Source organism: Urocitellus parryii, chromosome 5, assembly GCF_045843805.1.
Source record: "Urocitellus parryii isolate mUroPar1 chromosome 5, mUroPar1.hap1, whole genome shotgun sequence".
NCBI lineage: Eukaryota > Metazoa > Chordata > Mammalia > Rodentia > Sciuridae > Urocitellus > Urocitellus parryii.
The window spans coordinates 3,162,800-3,182,489 of record NC_135535.1 but is presented as its reverse complement, the minus strand read 5'-3'; the positions used below and the strand labels follow the sequence as shown (position 1 = coordinate 3,182,489).

Sequence of the window (19,690 nt, the reverse complement as noted above, 5' to 3'; positions counted from 1 at the left end):
TACAGCATGTGCTGCTGTTGTCCGTGCTGTGAGTCTGCTCTGCTGTATGGTGTACTGTGAGCACCATGTCCTGAGGGAGGGAAGCCAGGTGCCCATGGCCACCCAGCGTGTGGCTGCACCCACATAGAGAGAACTGGAATTTGGGTGATGGCTTCCAGGGACTGTGGGAGGGACAAAGACTTCTCACTGGGGTGATCAAAGGGCTCTGGAATTGTTGGTGGTGACTGTGTGACTTTGTGCATATGCTAGAGACCCCTAGCTTGTAAACTTACCAAGATTGACCTTTATGGGATATGGATTATGTTTCAGTTTAAAAAGCCCCATAACCATATAGAAACACCCTCTTACTGCCTCAGAAAGAGGCATGGTGGGATTGTAGGCACCGACCCACACTGGCTGTTTGTCCAGGACTGTCATTGTCTTGTCCCAGCTCTCGAGGTCAGCCCCCACCACTGGATAGTGCTGCGGAAACACTCTTCCCTTGTAGCTTTCTGATCTCTGCTGTGAACCAAGAACCAGGGAGGCAGTGTAATTACTGCTGGTGTGAGCTAGGACCGTGCAGGGAGGTGGTGTGCTCACTTGCTTTTGGTGGGAGCTAGGACTGTGCAGGCTGCTATTAAGAAGGTTGGTGTCAAGGGTGGATAGCAGGTGAACAGGAGTTGAAGCTCTGGCCTTCTTGGGAGCCATGCTGCAAAAAAACAGGCTGCTGGCACAGGGCTGTTTTGTCTCCACTCCCTCCCTGTCCGTAGTGTGATGGAAGTGGGGATGTGACAGAGGTAAAGGGTGATCATATTTGAAATACAGGGAAGGGGGCCTGGCTATGACGAATGTGAATGCAGCAGGTTGCTGCTGTTGTCCGTGCTGTGACTGCACGTCTGCTCTGCTCAGGACTTTCTGAATGTATCTGGACTAACCTGCCTTCCTTCATAAAGAACATGTTCCTTGCAAAGATGCATGCACATTTTCAAATAAAATAGAAGAAAGAAAATTAAATAATAGGATTCATCAATTTTAAACATTGCGAGTGCTATGCTGGATGATAGCAGTTTTTGTAAGGGTCTGAAATTACGTTGTTCAAATATCTGATAAGTCATTTCAATTAGGCATCTGTTTTGCATTTTAAAAACTTTTAAGTTATGTTTCCTCATTAGGTGTGTTATACTTTCAGGAGACTTCTGAGTGCATGTTGTCAGTTATTTCTTTGAAGCACATCTGTGTTACTGCTTTCTGGGGTGTTTGATCTTACAGGAGTATTTACACAGTGTAGTTTGGAAACTCTAACCTTGGAAACAGATTTTTAGAGGAATCACTGCTCAAGGAATATGTAAATATATTACAGAGTTCAAAAAATTGGATGGAGAAACTTACAGATCTGTTAGGAGTAAGTAATATATTCTAGGTTCATTCTGGTCAGAATGTGAAGTGCCTGAGAAATAATAATATACAATATATTAATTATGTTAATTAATTGGAGAGGATTCAGAGTATAATTTTCTGCCACTAATTAGGTATTAAAATGAAGGCATTAAGTGATGAGGTGTGAGACGCCACAAGCTGGTTGGTGGTGGGAAAGAGTGGGTGGGGGTCGACAGCGCCTGGGGTCTCTCGTCGCCACCTCCCGGTGTTGTTTACTTCTGTGGCTAATTGCACCTTGTCTTTCCCTGCTGGTGCTGTCCAGAAGAGGAGGACGTGGATGCGGTGGACGTCTCCAGCGTGCCTGAGGAAGTGCTGCGCAACATTGAGGCCGACACCTACTGGTGCATGAGCAAGCTGCTGGACGGCATCCAGGTGAGCCTGGCAAGGGCAGCGGGCGTTGGGTCCAGCCCACAGGCCTGCTCCCCAATCTGAGCCGAGTCTTACTAGCTTCAGGAGCCTCCATTTCTGCATCTGGAGCAGCAGCCCACCCTCCTCAAGGTGACGGGTGTGAGCCTTGTCTTTGTGTCCCTGGGTGGTCATGATGTCCTGTTCAGGGTTTCAGCGGGAAGGCGGTACAGTCTGCTCCCCGTGGCTTCTGGTGTTTCACCCTGTGCCCACAGAGGCCAGCCCCCAGCTGCATGTAGATTGGTCCAGGAGCCATGGACCACATGTGGCCAAGAGTGCTTGGAGGATATTGCCCTTTAAAGGGCGTCAAGGTCAGTGCTGCTCATGTCTGTAGTACCTGGGCCCGCGAGCACATCTTAGTTCTACCAGCTGGGTGCCAGGCTCCAGTGTTGGGGACTGTGGCTGCCTCTGGTCCAGCATGCCGTGTGGAGGTGTTGTCTCCTGCACCCCTGCCGTGTGCTGGGAGTTGTGCTGAAAACCCAGGAGGCTGCAAGAAGCTCCCCCTGGGCTGCAGCACGGGGAGGTGGCAAGCACGGCCGCTGAGGACTGAATGTGGGGGGAAGGGACTCTAAGGACTTGTCAGATAGGGGGGAAGCCTCTGCAGGGTGTGGTGGATGGAAGCTTTTGCAGGACTAGATGTTCCTCCCAAGGGTCACTGTGGGAGCCCTGATGCCCAGGCCCCTGCAAGGGTTCCTCCCAGCTGCAGGGCGGGGCCTTCCTCCAGCAGGTGGGAGGCGGGGCCTGGCTGCGCTCATTTTGCTTTTCCTGTACTGTTGTCACCATAGCCGTGCCTGGTACCCCTTGTTAAAGAGGTCTCAGCTCTGCTGCTGGATCTGCCAGGGTCAAAACAAGATTTTATGAAGTTCAGTATGAAGGATAATTTTAAAAAATGAGCCACGTTGGTTGCATTGAGGAAAACTGGGTCTGTATTGCTTTTGATAACTGAGGAAACACGAGAGAAATTCAAATCCCTCATGTAAGTGAAGAGTGGAAGCCCCGCATCTCCCGCTAATCGGGATGTGATCGTGACTTCTTCTGTTTCTTGTAAAGAAAAATGTGCCCGCTAGAGATGTATTTTGGCCCAAGTGTCAATTTTTCATGTCTGTGCTTTGTTAGGGTTTTCTTATTTTTTATCTTTCCCTCTAGAACTTAAGGCTCTCCCCTTAGAAGAGGGATTGAATCATGATGTAAGACTATCAATTCCCACTGTCGCTTCTCTGGTTGGAAGTGATGGAACTTGTGCCATTTAAAAACAGGATTATCTGGCTGGTGTTTGTAAATAAGATCAGCTGTACAACACGGTCGGTCGGTCGATGCTGGCTTTCCTTTTCCCCTGAGCTTGTTGCTGAGGACAGGGCTTATGGACAGGCTGACGGCAGAGGCTGGCACTTCTCGGTGCACACTCACCCTGTGGCAGCCCAGGGGAGCTGTCGTCTCTCTTTTTTGTGGTCACACTTGATTCCTGTGAGCCTCCCCTGAGCTGCAGTTGAGTGATGTCAGTGACATTGTCCAGGGACGGGGGCACTGCTTTGATTCTTAGGGCTGAGGTTGCCCCGTGACCAGCGTCAGCCCCTCCCAGGCACTGTTGGGGTTGCAGGCAAGGGCTGGCATTATTTTAGGGTTAGGTATGTGTGAGGATAAGAGCTAGTTAAAATTCCAGCTTGTGTGAACCAGAGTGTCAGCCCCTGAGGGTCCAGTGCCTCTGTCCATGGTCCCGGGCCACTCTTGTCCCTTTTCTTTTTCCTGCTTCCAGCCTCCTGGGCCTCAGCTGCTGCTGCTTAGAGCTGCTTAAGCAGGTGTCTCTGCTCATCATCACTCTGATTAGAAGTATGAGGGGAAAACTCTGTCTTGGTTCTGTTTGGTGCTGACTCTCACCAGTGTTCCCAGCTGCTTGCCAAGGTCAGGCTCCTGGTCAAGGTGTGCCAACCATCTATACCATTGCAAAGAGACTGCAGTGGAGCCACTGCACTGAAACTGGGTGCTGGGCTTTCCTCCTGAGGAGTGAGAACTGCACACGCATGTCTGGGGCCATAGGTGTTGTGAGTGGTGGGCAGTAACAGTGGGTGTGGAGTGGCAACTGATTGTGCCTCCTGCATGATGGTGCTTCCTGGAGTTGGTGCTGAATCTCATGACAGATCTGAGGTGACACCTGCACACCAATGCCAAGGGAGCTGGAACCACCAGCCCAAGGTGGTCGGGCTTGCGTGAGAGCCCACGTTCTGACCCTTTAGCCAGGGGTCTGTGTTCTACTCTGACCGGGGCCTTTCTAAGTTGAAGTAGGTTGCATGCGTTCCATTTTGCAGAGTGGGTTCCAGAGGCACAAATCACCTGTCTATTTTACCTTCTGACATACTGGACAGTGGTCACTATGCTTGTGATTCACCTGGGAGTCTCATTCTGACATGCTGTATTCCACGATGTTATGGTAATTGACCAGTTAACTCTGTTGACTTGGCCAGAGTATGGTGAGCATCTTCCTGTAGAGGAGCTGGGCTCGTTTGGTGAGTGTGACAGCACTGCCTTGCTGTCCTGGGGAGCCCAGCACCACTGGGATGGGCTGGGAGAGATGGCTGGCAGATGAACACCCACATGCAGCCTGGGGAGGCCCACACCACTCTGCAGCAAAGGCCCTGTGACGCTGGGCCACTGTGAACCGAAGGTGTTTAAATGCATTGCTGGACTCCTCGCCACCAGGGGAGGCTGTCCATGAAGAAATGGACTCTTCAGCCACCAGGGCAGGCCCTCCAGGAAGGAATGGACTCCTCAGCCACCAGGGCCAATCCCCGAGAAAGGAAGAGTGGGGAGCCTCCCTGGTGGCTGGTGCATTGGAGGCATCAGATGCAGGGTTAGGTCTCCCGTGCTGGCAGCCTGTGAAATATGGGACAAGCTGGCCCTGCCCAGGGAAGTGGAGGTGCTGTCCAGAGCCAAAGCAGATGGTCCTGCAGTGGGCAAACCAGGTCAGTGTTTCAGGACCCCTTGACATTCTTAAAAATCACTGAAGAACCAAAGAGCTACCCACCAGTTCTCCTGAATACAAACAATTTAAAAGTATTTAGTAACTTGTTTGAAATTAATTATGGCTAACCCAGGGTATGCTATTATTTTATGATATTATTTCTATAATGAATTAATATTTTCTATAACAAAAATATTTAGTGGTGAGAAAGGCTCCCCTTCACCATTTTGTAAATTTCCTTAGTATCTAACTTAATAGAAGACAAAACAATCATTTATGTTGGTGTAGTCAATATATTGTAATTTTTTTGGCGGGGGTTGAAGGACATGAACAAACTTCAGCCATACAAAGGTATGTGGTTGGAAAAGGGAGCGTTTAATATCTTTTCCAGGTAATTGTGGACTTTTTCTTTAATACTCTATCATAACTCAATATTTGAGGTTTCTGAAGTCCGCTGCACCTCACACACATGTGAACGTCTGTCTGGTGGCGGCTGTTGCACTTTGTGGCTTTTACCCACGTGTGGCTCTGGAACCTCACACACAGTTGGATGGGAAACACTGGGCGGTGTGCTAATGCAGGGTTGCTCAAGGCTGTCATGGGTTGGTATCCAAACTTGGTTGTGTTGTCCTACAATGTCACAGCTTCACGTTCACTGGCATTACGACATTCCCAGCAATCTCATGGAGAAGCTGAAGCCACCAGCCACGGTGGGAATGAAAGTCTTCCATAATTCAGGTTCTGTCTTAAAAGCTCAGATACCATAGTGGACAATAGTAACTACCCATTGTTTTCTTGAAACAAGAGGCTGAGTTCATTTTTGAGGAAATGTCTGCTGGAGACTCAAATTTTAATAACCAGTTTGTCTCACGTGCTTGTCCTTTAAGTAAAAATGTTGTTTTTTGAAGTAGGTGTTCAGTCTGGCTCACACAGAAACTGCCACACCGAGATCTGCCTTGGGAGGTAGTGGTGTTGCTCATTAGGCACCATGGGGTGTCACATAGCCTTCCTGTCCTGCCCCATGGAGTGTCGGACAGCTGTCTCCTCAAGAGCGGGACTAAGCTCATGTTAATAGCATGATTAGACTGGATTTGACTGCAGTGTTTAAGTTCCTACTTCATCAAGGACATTCTTAAAGGAAGCTGCCTTTTGTCTTAAACTGTGGCACGTGGCATTAGGAATGATTGTGGCCTGGCATGAGTTTGTGGTGCTGCATGCATTCCTGCCAGCTGACTCACAAGGCTTGTGTCCTCAGAGCAGGTGCTAACAATGCCAACATCCTAGTTTTGTCATGGAAATGGTTTTGTTCTCACACACTACTAGAGAAGGTCTTGGGGACGCTGGTAGGTGACTGGCCAGCCTTTGAGAACTTTTCCCTGAAAAACGCATGGTCCCTATCACAGATGCAGCTCATGAGAGAGTGCCCAGCAAGCCGACGAGGAGTGCCCAAGGACAAGACCTGGCTGCCGCTTTGCGCTGTCGTCAGGGGCTTGGAATGCCCCAACAGAGATGGAAGGGCCTGGGATGGGAGGTTCAAGTGGTGAGGGTAAAGGAGCAGTTCAGAATCAAGAATGAGATCGGAGAGTTTCAAAAGAAGTAGAAAGAATTTCTGGTAATCAAAATAATAGTCATTGAAATTTACAACCCATTAGACACAGAGAGAATTAATTGACCTCAAATGGAGTTCTGAGAAAATTACTGAGTAGGCAGCATAGCGAGATACTGAAAATAAGACAGAGATTAAGACCTGAAACAGAGTATGAACAAACAGATCTAGAGAGAGAAAATGTATTGGAGAAGAGTCAGTGTTTATAAGATTATGGCTGAGACTTTTAAGTTATTGCTTATGTGCAATAAACAAGTCCCTAGAAAGATGAATTGAGCCAGGTGTGGTGGTACACCGCTCTAATCCCAGTGACTCGGGAGGCTAAGGCAGGAGGACCACAAGTTTGAGGCCAGCCTCAGCAACTTGTTGAGGCCCTAAGCAATTTAGACTTTGGCTCATAAAAAAAGTGGAGCTGGGGATGAGGGTTAGTGTTAGGTGCCCCTGGGTTCAATCCCTGATATCAAAAAACAGAACAAACAAATACAAGGAAAGGTGAGTTAAAACAAAATCGCACAGAGACATGAGAGCGAGTCATGAATAGGAAAGACAAGAGTGTCTCCAAGGACAGGAAGGCCAGTGACCTACAGCTGGAGATGAAAATAGATGGGAAGCCAACTGCAACAGAAGGATCCCCCACTGGGGCCACTGGAGTGATGTGGTTGGCGTTCTGAGGCAGTAGCTGTCTCGCCAGTGGATTTGAGACTAGGAGCCACCTGTGTGCTGCTCAGGATACCCAGGGAAAACAGCTGGGAGGGGCAGCGGGAGGGTTAGGAGAGTGCACCAGGTAAGCGCTCGGCTCTGCGCGGGCAGGTGGCTGGGCAGCTCTCAAGGAGCCTGGGCAGTGTGGGCTCTTGGATGAGGTGGCTGTAGGGCAGAAGCATGGTTAGGGATAGGTACTGCCCAGGGGGGAGTGGGTGAACCTACTGGGGAAGATACAGCTCACAAGGTGATTTCGACAGCACGTTGGGTCTATTACAGAAGTACAGGGAAGCGAGGAAGGAGGGTGAGGGAAGGGAGGGCAAGTGCAGCAGGGTGGCCAGGAAGCAGGGCCAGAGCCGGTGCCCCTCCATGGGTGCTGGTTGCACCACGAGCTTTCCTTCCCAACCAGGAGTTCGATGGGCACCCTTTTGTGGTTAGCCCGAGGAACTGGGGTTTGGACCCATCCAGTCTGCTGCTTTCCTGCCTGTCAGTAATTAGTAGGTCAAGCAAAGAAGAATTGGTGAGATCAGGAGCCTGTGTACTGCAGTTCGTGAGCTGGACCCAGCGGACACCCACAGCCCTGGATGCAGTGGCAGGGGAGGGTTGTTCTCTTCTGCATGCACAGGACCTGTATGAGAATGGCTGTGCCGGCTGCCACCACGGTGCCCTGCAGACCATGGTCTGGGTAGGGGATGAGCAATGTAGAGGTGCATTCTGGACTGTGCTGAACCATGCTGGCATGGCCCGCCCAGATCGCACAGGCAGAGGTGTGTGGGCTCTCAGTGTGACTGGGAAGCTGGGTTGACAGTTGGCAGCTAGGAGCAAATGGCTGGGATCCTGGCTCTCTGCAGATACTCAGCCTGATATGTCCTTCGTGATACATTGGTGCCCTCCCCACGGGCATTTGTTCCAGAAACATTCTTTTTGTGCTCATTTCCTGTTGGGAGGAAAGGAGAAGCAGCCACCTTTCCACAACTTGGTCTTGTGGGAGAGACTTCACTCACAAAGTGATGCTAGAAGCCACTGCTGGCTCATTCGAACAGGGACATGAGGTCATTGACAACGCCTTTAGGGCCGTCCAGCCTTGCAGAGGCACTCGAGCTCTGTTTGGCCCAGAAGGGAGTCCTCCAGAGCCTCCGCAAGCTTAATCTAGGTGACCTGAGACAGGCATGGTGGGCCAGGTACAAGGGAGAGCACCAGGCAGGCTCGGTAGGCCTTGTTGGCCATGGCAGACACATGCCCGTCATGGTGCAGTGGGGAACTCACCTAGGCCTGAATACCAAATAAACTAAGGACACTGTCTGCGAAAATTAGTGCCTGGGAGAGGGAGAGTTCTCCTCCTCTTTCCTGCCAGCTGGTTTTCAGGGAACCTAATTAGCACCATTCACTACCCACCCCCCCAAGGCTGGGGTCCCAAGGCTAGAGGCCTCCTAAGAGGAGCCAGTCTCCCTTAGAGCACTGGGCTTTTGTAAACACACTCCCCCTAGGAAAGCCTTACACAAGATCATGTATAATTTCTTCTGAAACCTTGTGCACAACCATGTATCATTTTAGACTAGAAAATTTATGAAATTAGATATCCTGTAAATGTTGTGAAAAACTAGAAAGGAGTGCTCAGAATCTGGAGTGCTGATCTCTGGGCCCACTGACGTAAAATAAACTTTGGTTTCTCCTACTCTTTGAGTGCCCTTTGCTGCTGCTTGCCTGATTCCACAACATTCCAATGGCAGAAGTGGTAGGTACTCTGCTGCCTTCTCAGGTTGCTGGTAATTCGTTGGGGTGCTTTCTTGTGGTTGCTGTAATCAGAGATTGTAGGGTGTGGCTGCCTGCTTCCTGGTCTTGGGGCCTGCACATGTGGCTGGGATGGCTCCTGGCTATCAGCCAGGAGGCAGTGCTGTGGGTGGTGATGGAGGAGGTGGACCACCTCAGGATATGTCCAGGACTCTTCCACCGTGGTGGACAGCTTGTGCCTTCCCTTACAGACTATGGGGTGGGTGTACAAGTGAACTTGCTCCACCCCTCTGACCTTTATTCTGATTGGCTCCTGTGCAGTATATAAGCTGTGTGTACTTCCTTTTTAAACGAGATCCTGCTTTGCCTGTTCTCCCTGGCACCTCTGATTGTCCTCCCTGGAGGGAGGGCTGGGTGGGCGGCCAGTCGACCTTTACCTTTCTTGGCTCCTCCTGGTCGGGGCGTGCTTTTCCCGCTTCTCCCGCTGGTCAGGAGGAGATGGAGGCTAAAAACCCCGACAAGAGATAACTCTGGCTTTTAGTTGACAGATCAGGGTACTATGTGTCCAGCAGTGCACTGACTGTCCAGCCTTGGGAAGAATCTTCCAGTAAGGAATGCAATGTGGAAAGAATGCTGGACTGGGAGTCAGCACATCTGTGCCTGGGCTGTCAGCCCGTGGACACTGTTGAGGTACAGGTGGGTGCTTTGTCCTGACAAGAGTCGGAGTTGCTGAGGAGAGTACTTTACTTGGGGTGAGACTGGTCTCTGGCATGCAGTACAGGCGGGTAGCCCCAGGCTGGCTGGTGGCCAGCAGGGCTGTGGTGTTGAGGTGGTGGTGAGGGGTTGCTCCAGTCATGATCTTGAGCTTCCTGGGAACCCTCTAATAAACTTCAGTGGTGAGCAGTCATTGCTGGCGACAGAATGTCTAGCTTTGCTTTCTCAATTGTGGGTAACTTTGATTGTAAGCACCTTTTGAAATTCATGTGAGTTTAATTTGAGAAACAATCCATCTTGTTCCTTCCTCCCTTCCCTTCACTGTTGGTCTTCTGACCATGACCCTGAGCATCGTCATGTGTCTCGTTTTCTGCTGCCTGTGAGCTCAGCATGTGTAGGTGGGCTGGATGTGGGTTTCTAGGGCTCCCTCTCCCTGTGAGGCACAGCACTTCCAGGGCTCCCCACCTTCTGGCGGAGCAGATGGGTCCCTAGGGCCTCACCAGGTGTGCTGAGAGGGTGCCGGGAGGTGGCATGAGTTTGGGAATCACTTTGCAGGCCTTTCCTTTTCTCCTTGCCATCGTGGATGGTGCCTTTTTGTGCTGATGGGTATTAGGATCTATTTTTTGGGGGTGATTTTTGGTGTAGATCACAGAAATACATCTGAACCAGTTCTGTTTCTTGGATATTTCTTTAAAAAGGGTTGCATTGAAACAGGGCTGGTTCTGGGCCTGCTGAGGCTGGCTTTGAATGTCTGCCTTCTGGGGTGGAAGTGGAGGCCTGCCATGGGGTCCTGGCCCTTCTCCCTGGGGTAGTTAGAAGTTCCAGGCTGGCCATATCCTCTCAGGCTTTCAGGGGATTATTCTTGTGCTTTCGCCAGTCTTTTCATTTCTCTAACAACGCTCACACCATTACTTCCTGAATTACAGCTTCCGTCTTTGCCTACCCTGAAGTCATTCTATTACTCTTGGATTCATTACCTAGCAGGACAGCTTCTTTCAGTAGAGAAGAACCATTGCCTTTTATAATTAGCCATTTACATTTCTTTTCCCTGGGGAAGAATCCTTCAATCTCAGAACTGGTTGGTGGCCTGCAGTGGAGTGGGAAGTGGCTCTGTTATCTTGGAACTTGCCAGTGAGAAGGCCAGGAACCTCCAGTCCTAGGGTTAGGGCTGGAGTGGCTTTTTCTTGGCCTAAGGGCTGCCCTCAAACAGGGCTCAGGTGAGTTAATTGAGAAGAGGCCAGGGAGGTGCAAAGGGCCAGAAGAGGTGATAGCGTGTGCAGGAACCCTTGGAGAATTCCTGTTCTTAAAGTGGTTGCTCCACAGAGAGAAGCCAAAGGGAATCCAGAGGGGTGGCTTGGGATCCTCGGGAGTGAGTTCCCAACAGCTGGGACTGGATCAGTCTGTGTCCTGGGATGCTTTCTTCTTCTTTTGCCACCTAGTTCAAAGGCAGAGGAACAAAATGGGGCTGGCTGTTGCTTAGGAGAGAGGCGGGGACCAGCTTGGCCCTCAGCTCTAGGTGCCTGTGCGTGTCAAGGAGAGCAGGCCTCACCCCCAGGAGCAGGGAGCAGGCAGCCTTCACGTGGAGGGAAGAGGATGGAGGAGGCACCTTGTCTGCTTACACAGGGCGAAGGCATCCCAGTTCCAGACAAGGCGTGCTGTGGGTGTGGAGGAGTCTGAGGGTGATTTTAGGGCCTGGTTGATAAAACCGAAGGCTCTTGGCAACATTTAGAAAGGTTTATTAAACAGACAAGAACGTGTTAGTTACTGGGCTGCAAAGGAAGATCCATTGTCAATGAGTCATTGAGCAGCAAGCAATTTAAAAATGAAAATTAAAAAAATTTAATTTAAAATAGCATTGAAAAACATAAAAATCCATGTTTTTGCCTGAGTGAATAGTTTATTCCCTTTAATTACCAAGCTCTCCTTTGTCTGGATATATTGCAGTTTATCCGTCCTCCTGCTGGTAGGAGTCAGGGTGTCAGGAACAAGTTTCCACGGACATTCATGTATGCCTCATCTTTTTCCCATGCCTCATTTCTCTTGGGTCAGTATCTAGGAGTGGACTTGGTGGTCACAGTGTAGAAGGAGTTGATAAGAAAGAGCCATGCGGGGGCTGGGGGTGGTAGTGGTGTGGAGGGTGTGCACTGGCTCTTGCCTGCAATCCCAGGGACTTGAGGCAGGAGGATTGCAAGTTCAAAGCCAACTTCAACAACTTAACAAGACCCTCAGCCACTTAACATGACCCTGTCTTAAAAAATAAAAAAGGGCTGGGATGTGGTTCAGTATAGAGAACCTGACTTCTAACCCCAGTACCATCCTGCCACCCAACAGAGCCAGATTTTTTTCACCAAAGTGATTGTACCACGTTACATACGCATCAGCTGTGCCTGTAAATTCAGGGTTTTCCACATCAGCATACAATTTTACCAACATTACATTTCCCTCATATTCTTTATTTAGGCTGCATAGCAATTCTTTGAGATATTTATTTTGAGAATATTTTCTTGCAATCATGGCTTGTCAGTATATTTCTTGACAGTGCCTTCTGAGGAACAGAAAATTTTAGTTTTAATAAAATCTAACTTTTTTTTGTGGTTAGCAGTTTTCTGCATCCTGACTAAAAATCCATTGCCTGCTCCTGAAATACCAAGATGTTTTGTTTACTTAGATAGTCTTTAATTTGTGCTCACAAATATTTTGTAGTCTCCACATGTGGGTTTGGCTTATATTTTAAAAATTTATTTGTAAATATTTTGTTTGCTTTTATACTGCTTTACTTAGGATGGCTTTGTTGGTATTTTTACTATAGGTATATGAAAAACAACTTATTTTTAAAAACTAGAATAGATTTCTAGCTATTATAATTTCATATCAAATTGCTCCCAGACTTGCTGAGTTTACGTCTCCATTTCTCTCTCTCTTTTTCTTCCTCTTCCTTCTGTCTTCCCTCCCCATAGATTCTGTAGGTCTGGGTTTCAGTCAGAGAGGATATGGACTGCTTGTCTGTACACCAGTGTCTGGAGGCTCAGGTGGAAGACTTGAAGGTTGACCACAAGATGATTCTTGGGGGCTGGAATCACCAGACTCTCCTTCATTTACAGATCTGGTGCCTAATCTTACATGATTTTCACACATACCCTCTCCATATGGCTTGCTGTCCTATAAGCATGATGACCTTAGGACAGTCAGACTTTTTCCCTATGGATCAAGGCTGTCAGTGAGATCTTCCAACAAAATATAAGATTCATTTGTCATGAATGAGCCTAATAAGTCATATATTGTGCTCCTGTTGTGACTGAGAAGTAATGTCTACTCTACTCAAGCCTACCAAGATTCCAGGAGAAGGCAATCAGACGGTACCTCTTGACGTAGGAGTGGCATGGTCACATCCTAAAAGAGCACATGGAGTAGGAAATATTGTTGTGTCCACTTTTGGGAAATATAATATACGCTTCATTTTTTCCAGGTAAGTTTTCATAATAAACCCACTTATTCTAGGAGTTTTTCAAGTTTTCTGTGTATACTGGGATGTCATCAACAAGTAAGGAGGGTATTTCTTCTTTCTTGCAAATAAATTTGGCTTTTATTTCTTGTCTTGATGTATTGTATTGTCAAGGACCTCAAATGCAATGTTGTTAGACACAACGGGAAAAGACATTTATGCTTTCTTATAGATACTGTTGGACAGGGTAAAGTGTCCAGGCTCTTACCTTTAAGTTCAGTGTTAACTGTTGTCTTTTTGTCGTCAAAGGGTTTGTATATTTTATAGGCACCCTGTTTTTGAGGGGTGTGGGTGTGGTAGATTTTTATATTTGAAGAATGCTTGGTATATAATGGAAGTCAAGGATGATAATAGAATTATTGATACATAGGAGATGAAGAACAGGAAGACACATCATTGATTACAGAGATTTTTTTTTTGAAAACCGACAATTCTTGTTTTATCAAATGCTTTTTCTGCACCCATTGAAATGGTGTAATCTTCCTTGTTCTGTTAATGTAGTGAAGGGTATGGATTAGTTTTTGAAAGCTAAGCCAACCTGAGGTAAATCCTACTTTGTCATTTTTGTCATAAAAATACAGCCCTCTTATATATTTCTAGATTCTTCTGATAATTTATTTTTAATGATTTTCATGGTTTCCTCCTGTTCAGGAGAAATAATTGTCTATAGTTTTCTTTTTTCCTAATGTCATTTTCTATTTGGCATTAGGGAAATGGTGGCTTCATAAAGTGCTTCTGTACTTTCTGAATAAGTTAATGTAAGATCAGGTTTTTCTTTGTTGGGTACAAGATATTGAACCCAGGGCCACTCTACCACTGATTTACACCTACATCTCCTACATGTACATTTCCAGCCTTTTTTAACTTTTTATTTTGAGATAGGGTCTCAGTAAGTTGCTGAGGCTGGCCTTGTGTTTATGTTTCTCTGCCTCAAGCTCCTGAATCTCTGGGATTACAGGGTATGTCACCACACTCTGCTAAATTAGTATTAATTATTTTTAAAATATTAAGTAAAATTCAATAGTGAAGGCATTTTGGCCTGGAATTTTTTTGTGTGTGTGAGTAAATATAAATTCAATTTCTGCTCTGGTTAGGGCTATCCAGTTTTTCTGTTTCCTCTCGTAATTTTTTAAAAGAATTTCACCACTTTAAAAGGTTGTCTAATTTATTGATATCTTGCTATTTACTGCATATCAAATTATTCTTTTAAAACCAGTAGAGGGCTGGGGTTGGGCTCAGTGATAGTGTGCTCATCTGGCATGTGTGAGACACTGGGTTCGATCCTCAGCACCACATAAAAATAAATAAATAAAACAAAGGTATTATGTCCAACTACAACTAAGAAATATTTTTTAAAAAACCGACAGAAACTTATTACAATGAGATATTTCATTGCTTATATTGGTAACTAAATTGGGTCTTTTTTTGACATATGGACTGTGTTGGTTTTCATGAGTCCTTCATAAGGACATGTCTTCTGTTTGTTGGGGGACATTTTGGTCTCTGTGAGGTTATTCTGGTCGATGGTGTCTCTTCTCTATCCTTCTTGGTTTTCTGTCTACCTTTTTTTTTTTTTTTTTTTTTTTGTCAGTTACCGAGTGAGGACTTTTGAACTTACTATAACTGGTGATGCATGTCTTCCTTTACTTTTGTCAGGTTTGTGTCACATATTTGAACCTTGGTCATTAAGTGTGTACACATATAGGATGATTGTGTTATCTTGATGAATTTGTGTGTGTGTGTGTGTGTGTGTGTGTGTGTGTTATTTATTGACAGTGACACATTTGTCTTTGCTTCTGGCCATAAGTCTGTCTTGAGGTCTGGCTCATCTGATGTAAGGAAGCCTTTTCATATTCCTTAACATTGGTGATCTAGAGCTGCTCTCTTTGTTTTTGATCTGCTTCTGTCCTATTTAAAGTGTTTCTTATAGAAAGCTTGTTTTCTTGTATACTTATTGTGTATTTAGTTAATGTACATTCATGTAATGTGTACAGTGTGATTGTATAGACGAGATTTAGGTTGTCATTTGGCTATTTATTTTCTGTTGCCTTCACTTTTCTTATTTCCACTTTATTTTCAATGAAGTAAGAATGTTTGAAAATTTAATACACTGTTTCTTAGAGCAGGTGTTTTCCATGTACTCCTTCTCTCCCTCAACAATCCTTTTTCCCCTATGGACACCTCTCATTAGTGTAGCACATTTGTTATGATTCTTAAGCCAATACGGTATATTCCTACCAATTCAAACCCATAGTTTATAATTAGAGATGCTTTTCTTTCATGTTTTTTCCTGGTTCATTATAAGTGTACATTCATTGTTATAATTCATACATGCACGTAATACAGCAATATAGTTTGGTCAGTAGCATCCTCTCTCTCCCTCCCTCCCGGGTCCCTTTCCTCTACTGTACTGGTTTCCCTTTAGTTTTCACTAGTTTCCCCATTCCACCTTTCTTTTCCATTATCTTCCCTAGCCTCCTCAAAGGAGAGAAAACATACAACCCTTGACTTCCTGAGTTTGACATATTTTGCTTAACATAATGCTCTCCATCCATTTCTTTACAAATGGCTTAATTTCATACTTCTTTATGATTGAATTAAACTGCATTGTGTATATATACCACATTTTCTTTATCCATTCATCCATTGATGGAAAGATCTGTAATTTGGCTATTATGAATTTTGCAGCTCTAAACATGGTTATGCATGTATTGTGATAGTATGACAACCTTAATTCTTTAGGATAAATACCAAGGAATAGTTTGGCTGGGTCATGGTGGTTCCATTCCTAGTCTTTTATGGAACTTCCATACTGATTTCCATAGTGGTTGTACTAATTTATAATCCCACAACAGTATAAAGTGTTCCTTTTGTCCTATATCCTCCCCAGCATTTATTATTGTTGGTATTCTTGATTGCTGCCATTCTGACTGGAGTGAGATAGAAATCTCAGTATAGTTTTGATTTCCATTTACCTAGTTGCTAAAGATGTTGAATGTTTTAAAATATATTTGTTAGCCATTTGTATTTCTTCTTTTGAGAAATGTCTATTGGGTTCATATGGCCATTTATCAATTGGGATTTTGGGTTTTTTTTGTGTGTGTGTGTGTGTGTTTGTTTGAGTTCTTGATTATTAATCCCTTGTCAGAGTAGCTAGCAAAGAATTTCACCCATTCTTTAGAGTCTTCTCTTCACATTCTTTATTGTTTCTTTTGCTGTCCAGAAGCTTTTTAATTCGATGACATCCTGTTTATTAATTCTTGGCATTATTTCCTGAACCTTGGGGTCCTATTGAGAAAGTAGTTGCCTGTACCTATATGTTGGTGTATTAACCCTACATTTTCTTCTATGAGCTGCATGATTTCTTGTTTAGTTCCTAAGTCTTTGGCACATTTTGAGTTAAATTTCATGCAGGGTGTGTGGTAAGGGTCTAGTTTCATTCTTATACATATGGATAACCAGTTTTCCTAGCACCATTTGTTAAATAAGCTGTCGTTTTTCCAGCAAATGTTTTGAAATCTTTGTCAAGGATCAGATCACTATAAATATTTGTCTCTTTGTCTTCTACCTGTTTCATTGGTCTGTTTGTTATTAGACAAGTACCACACAGTGCTTGTTACTATAGCTCTGTTTGAAGTCCGGTATGACGGTGCTTCCAGCATACCTTTTTTTGCTTTAGAATTTGCCGTGGTACTTCTAGGTCTTTAGTTCTTCCAAATGATTTTAAGTCCTTTTTTTTTTTTTTTTTTTTTTGTAAGTTTTGTGAAGAATGTCATTGGTGTTTTGAGGGGGTTTCTTTGAAGCTTTTTGGTGCTGTGGTCATTTTATCAATATTAATTCTACCTATCTATGAATATGGGTGGTCTATCTTATATCTTCTTCAGTGTCTTTCTTTGATATTTTGTAGGTTTCACTAGAGATCTTTCATCTTCTTGGTTAGATTAGAGATTAGGTATTTTGTTTTTTTGACGCTACTGTGAATGGAATTGTTTTCCTGATTTCTTTCTCAGCAGGTTCATTATTGGTATATAGGAAAGCTATCGATTTTTGTATGTTAATTTTGTAACTGCTACTTTGTTGAATTTATTTCTTAATTTTAGCAGTCTCCTAATGGAGCATTTTGGATCTAAGTATAGGATTATATCGCATGCAAACAGTGATGTTTTGATGACAATGACGACGATGACGACGACGACGACGACGACTACTACTACTACTAACTGCTAATACTACTACTTCTCCTCCTCCTCCTCCTCCTCCTCCTCCTCCTCCTCCTCCTCCTCCTCCTTCATTTTTATCTCTTTGTTTTCTTCTCTTGCCTAATTGCTCTGGCTAGAATTTCTAGTACTTTATTAAACAAGAGTAGTGGACATCATTGTCTTGTTTTGCAGTTGCTTTTACTTATTTATTTTAAAATTTTTATTTGTTCTTATTAGTTATATATGACAGCAGAATACAGTTTGATTCATTGTACACAAATGGAGCACAACTTTTAATTTCTCTGGTTGTACACAATGTAGAGTCACACCACCTGTGCAATCATACATGTACCTAGGGTAATGATGTCCAGCTCATTCCACCATATTTCCCACCCCCAGACACCTCCCCTCACCTCTGCCCAATCCAAAGCTCCTCCATTCTTCCCTTGGTAACCCCCTAACCCCTGCCCTTTATGGGTAAGCATCCACATACTGGAGAAAATATTTGTCCTTTGGTGTTTTGGGATTGGCTGTTTTCCTTAGCATGATATTCCCCAACTCCATCCATCTGCCTGCAAAATGCCATAATCTTTGCTCTTGATTTTAAAGGAAATACTTTATTTTTTTCCATTTAATATGAGATTGGCTTTAGGTTTTTTATAGATAGCCTTTTGAAAAAATTCATGAATGGGTGTTGTACTGCATTTTGTTGGAGGCCTTCCCAGCATCTCTTTGAGATGACTGTGATTTTTACATACAATTCTGTTTACATGATGTATTTAATTTTTTGATTTGCATATGTTAAACCATGCTTGCATTCCTGGAATGAAATCAACTAGGTTGTGATGTATAATTTTCTTAGTGTGTTGGTAAATATCATTTGTTAGTATTAAGATTTTTTTTTTTTTTGCATCTGAGTTTATCAGGCATATTGGTCTGTAGTTTTCTTTCCTCAATCTGTCCATTTTCTGATTTTTGTACAGGTGATACTGGTTTCATAAAATGGATTTGGAAGTGTACCATCCCTTTATATTTCATGGAATAATTTGACAGCATTGGCCTTAGTTCTTAGTTTTTTTTTTTTTTTAAAGTCTGGTAGAATTCAGCTGAGAATCCGTCTGACCCTGGACTTTTCTTTGTTGGAAGGCTTTTTATTACTGCTTCTATGTCATTGCTTGTTACCAGTCTGCTTATGTTTTCCATATCTTCTTGATTTAATTTTGGCAGGTCAATGTGTCTAGAAAGATATTCATTTCTTGCAGGTTCTCCAGTTGATTCAAGTGGAAGTTTTCAAAATAGTCAGTCTCTAATGATTCCCTGGATTTCTTTGATGTCTCTGGAGATTTTTCCTTTTTCATTTCTAATTTTATTGATTTGGGGTCTTCTTTCTTTTTCTTTTAGTTAATTTGGTCATGTGTTTACCTATCTTTTTTTTTTTTTTTGAGGTGGGGTACTGGGGATTGAACTCAGGGGAACTCAGTCACTGACCCACATCCCAGCCTTACTTTGTATTTTATTTAAAGACAGGGTCTCACTGTGTTGCTTAGTGAGTTGCTTTTTGCTGAGGCTGGCTTCAAACTCATGAGCCTTCTGCGTCAGCCTCTTGAGCCACTGGTACGTGCCACCGCACCCACCTACCATAATTTTTATCTTTTTAAGAAATCAACTCTTTGTTTTACTGATCCTTTCTAGTATTATTTTTTCATTATTTTGGTTGTGATTTTAATTATTTCCTTTCTTCTGCTGCTTTTGAGATTGGCTTGTTTTAGTTTTTCTGGGCCTTGAGATGAATCATGAAATGTTTATTTGGGCCCTGTCTGACTTTCTTAGTTATAATCTTTCCTCTTAGAACTGCCTTCACAGTGTCCAGGAAGTTCTGATAGGTTCTAGTGTATTGGGGTATTGTGCAGTTTTCAGTGTATTTCCAAGTGGGGTTTGCAATGTAGTTTCCCTGCTAGTTCTTTGGTGATTATCAATCTATTCTGATACAATGTATATGTGTCACAGCTTCGAGAGTGGGCTCCTCCTTGGGCATCCAGCAGTGGTGTTGTGTGCAGTAGGGTCTGTGGTAGCCTCTGTGGTTGCTCTCCTTCCCCTAGCAGCTCTTTCTCTGGGTGTGCAAGCAGCCAGGTGGAGACCCTTTGTAGTGTGGCCATCCTCTGTTTTACCATAGGAGTGGATGTCCAGGAGTAGACCTTAGGTCCTCCCACTTCCAGCTCTTTCTGCTTGGGGTCAGTCATTGGTTTGGGCCCTTTGTCTCCACAGCTCTTATTGAAGTTTGAGTTGGTCAGTTTGTCTGTGGAGCCAGTCTCACTGTCTCTTGGCGGGGTTTTAGATGCAGTCAGCAGCAGAGAGTCCGTGCCCGTGAACTCCTCGTGTCCCAGTAGATTTCCAGCTCTCACAGGGAAGGAGGGAAGCAGCCGCAGGGCAGAAGACGACACTGAGCTAATTACCAGATTCTA

At 44.7% G+C, this 19,690-nt stretch overlaps 1 protein-coding gene across 2 annotated transcripts in view; it reads left to right on the top strand.

Annotated features, from left to right (window-relative positions):
• Positions 1 to 19,690, top strand: part of Tbc1d22a (TBC1 domain family member 22A) — a 334,236-nt gene that overhangs the window by 175,203 nt on the left and 139,343 nt on the right. The window contains exon 9 of one of the 2 annotated variants that reach the window (XM_026394283.2): positions 1,682 to 1,788. In XM_026394283.2, coding sequence (XP_026250068.2) covers positions 1,682 to 1,788 — 107 coding nt within the window. Of the gene's footprint in view, positions 1 to 1,678; positions 1,789 to 19,690 lie in introns of both variants that reach the window. The other variant, XM_026394282.2, reaches the window with a different exon arrangement.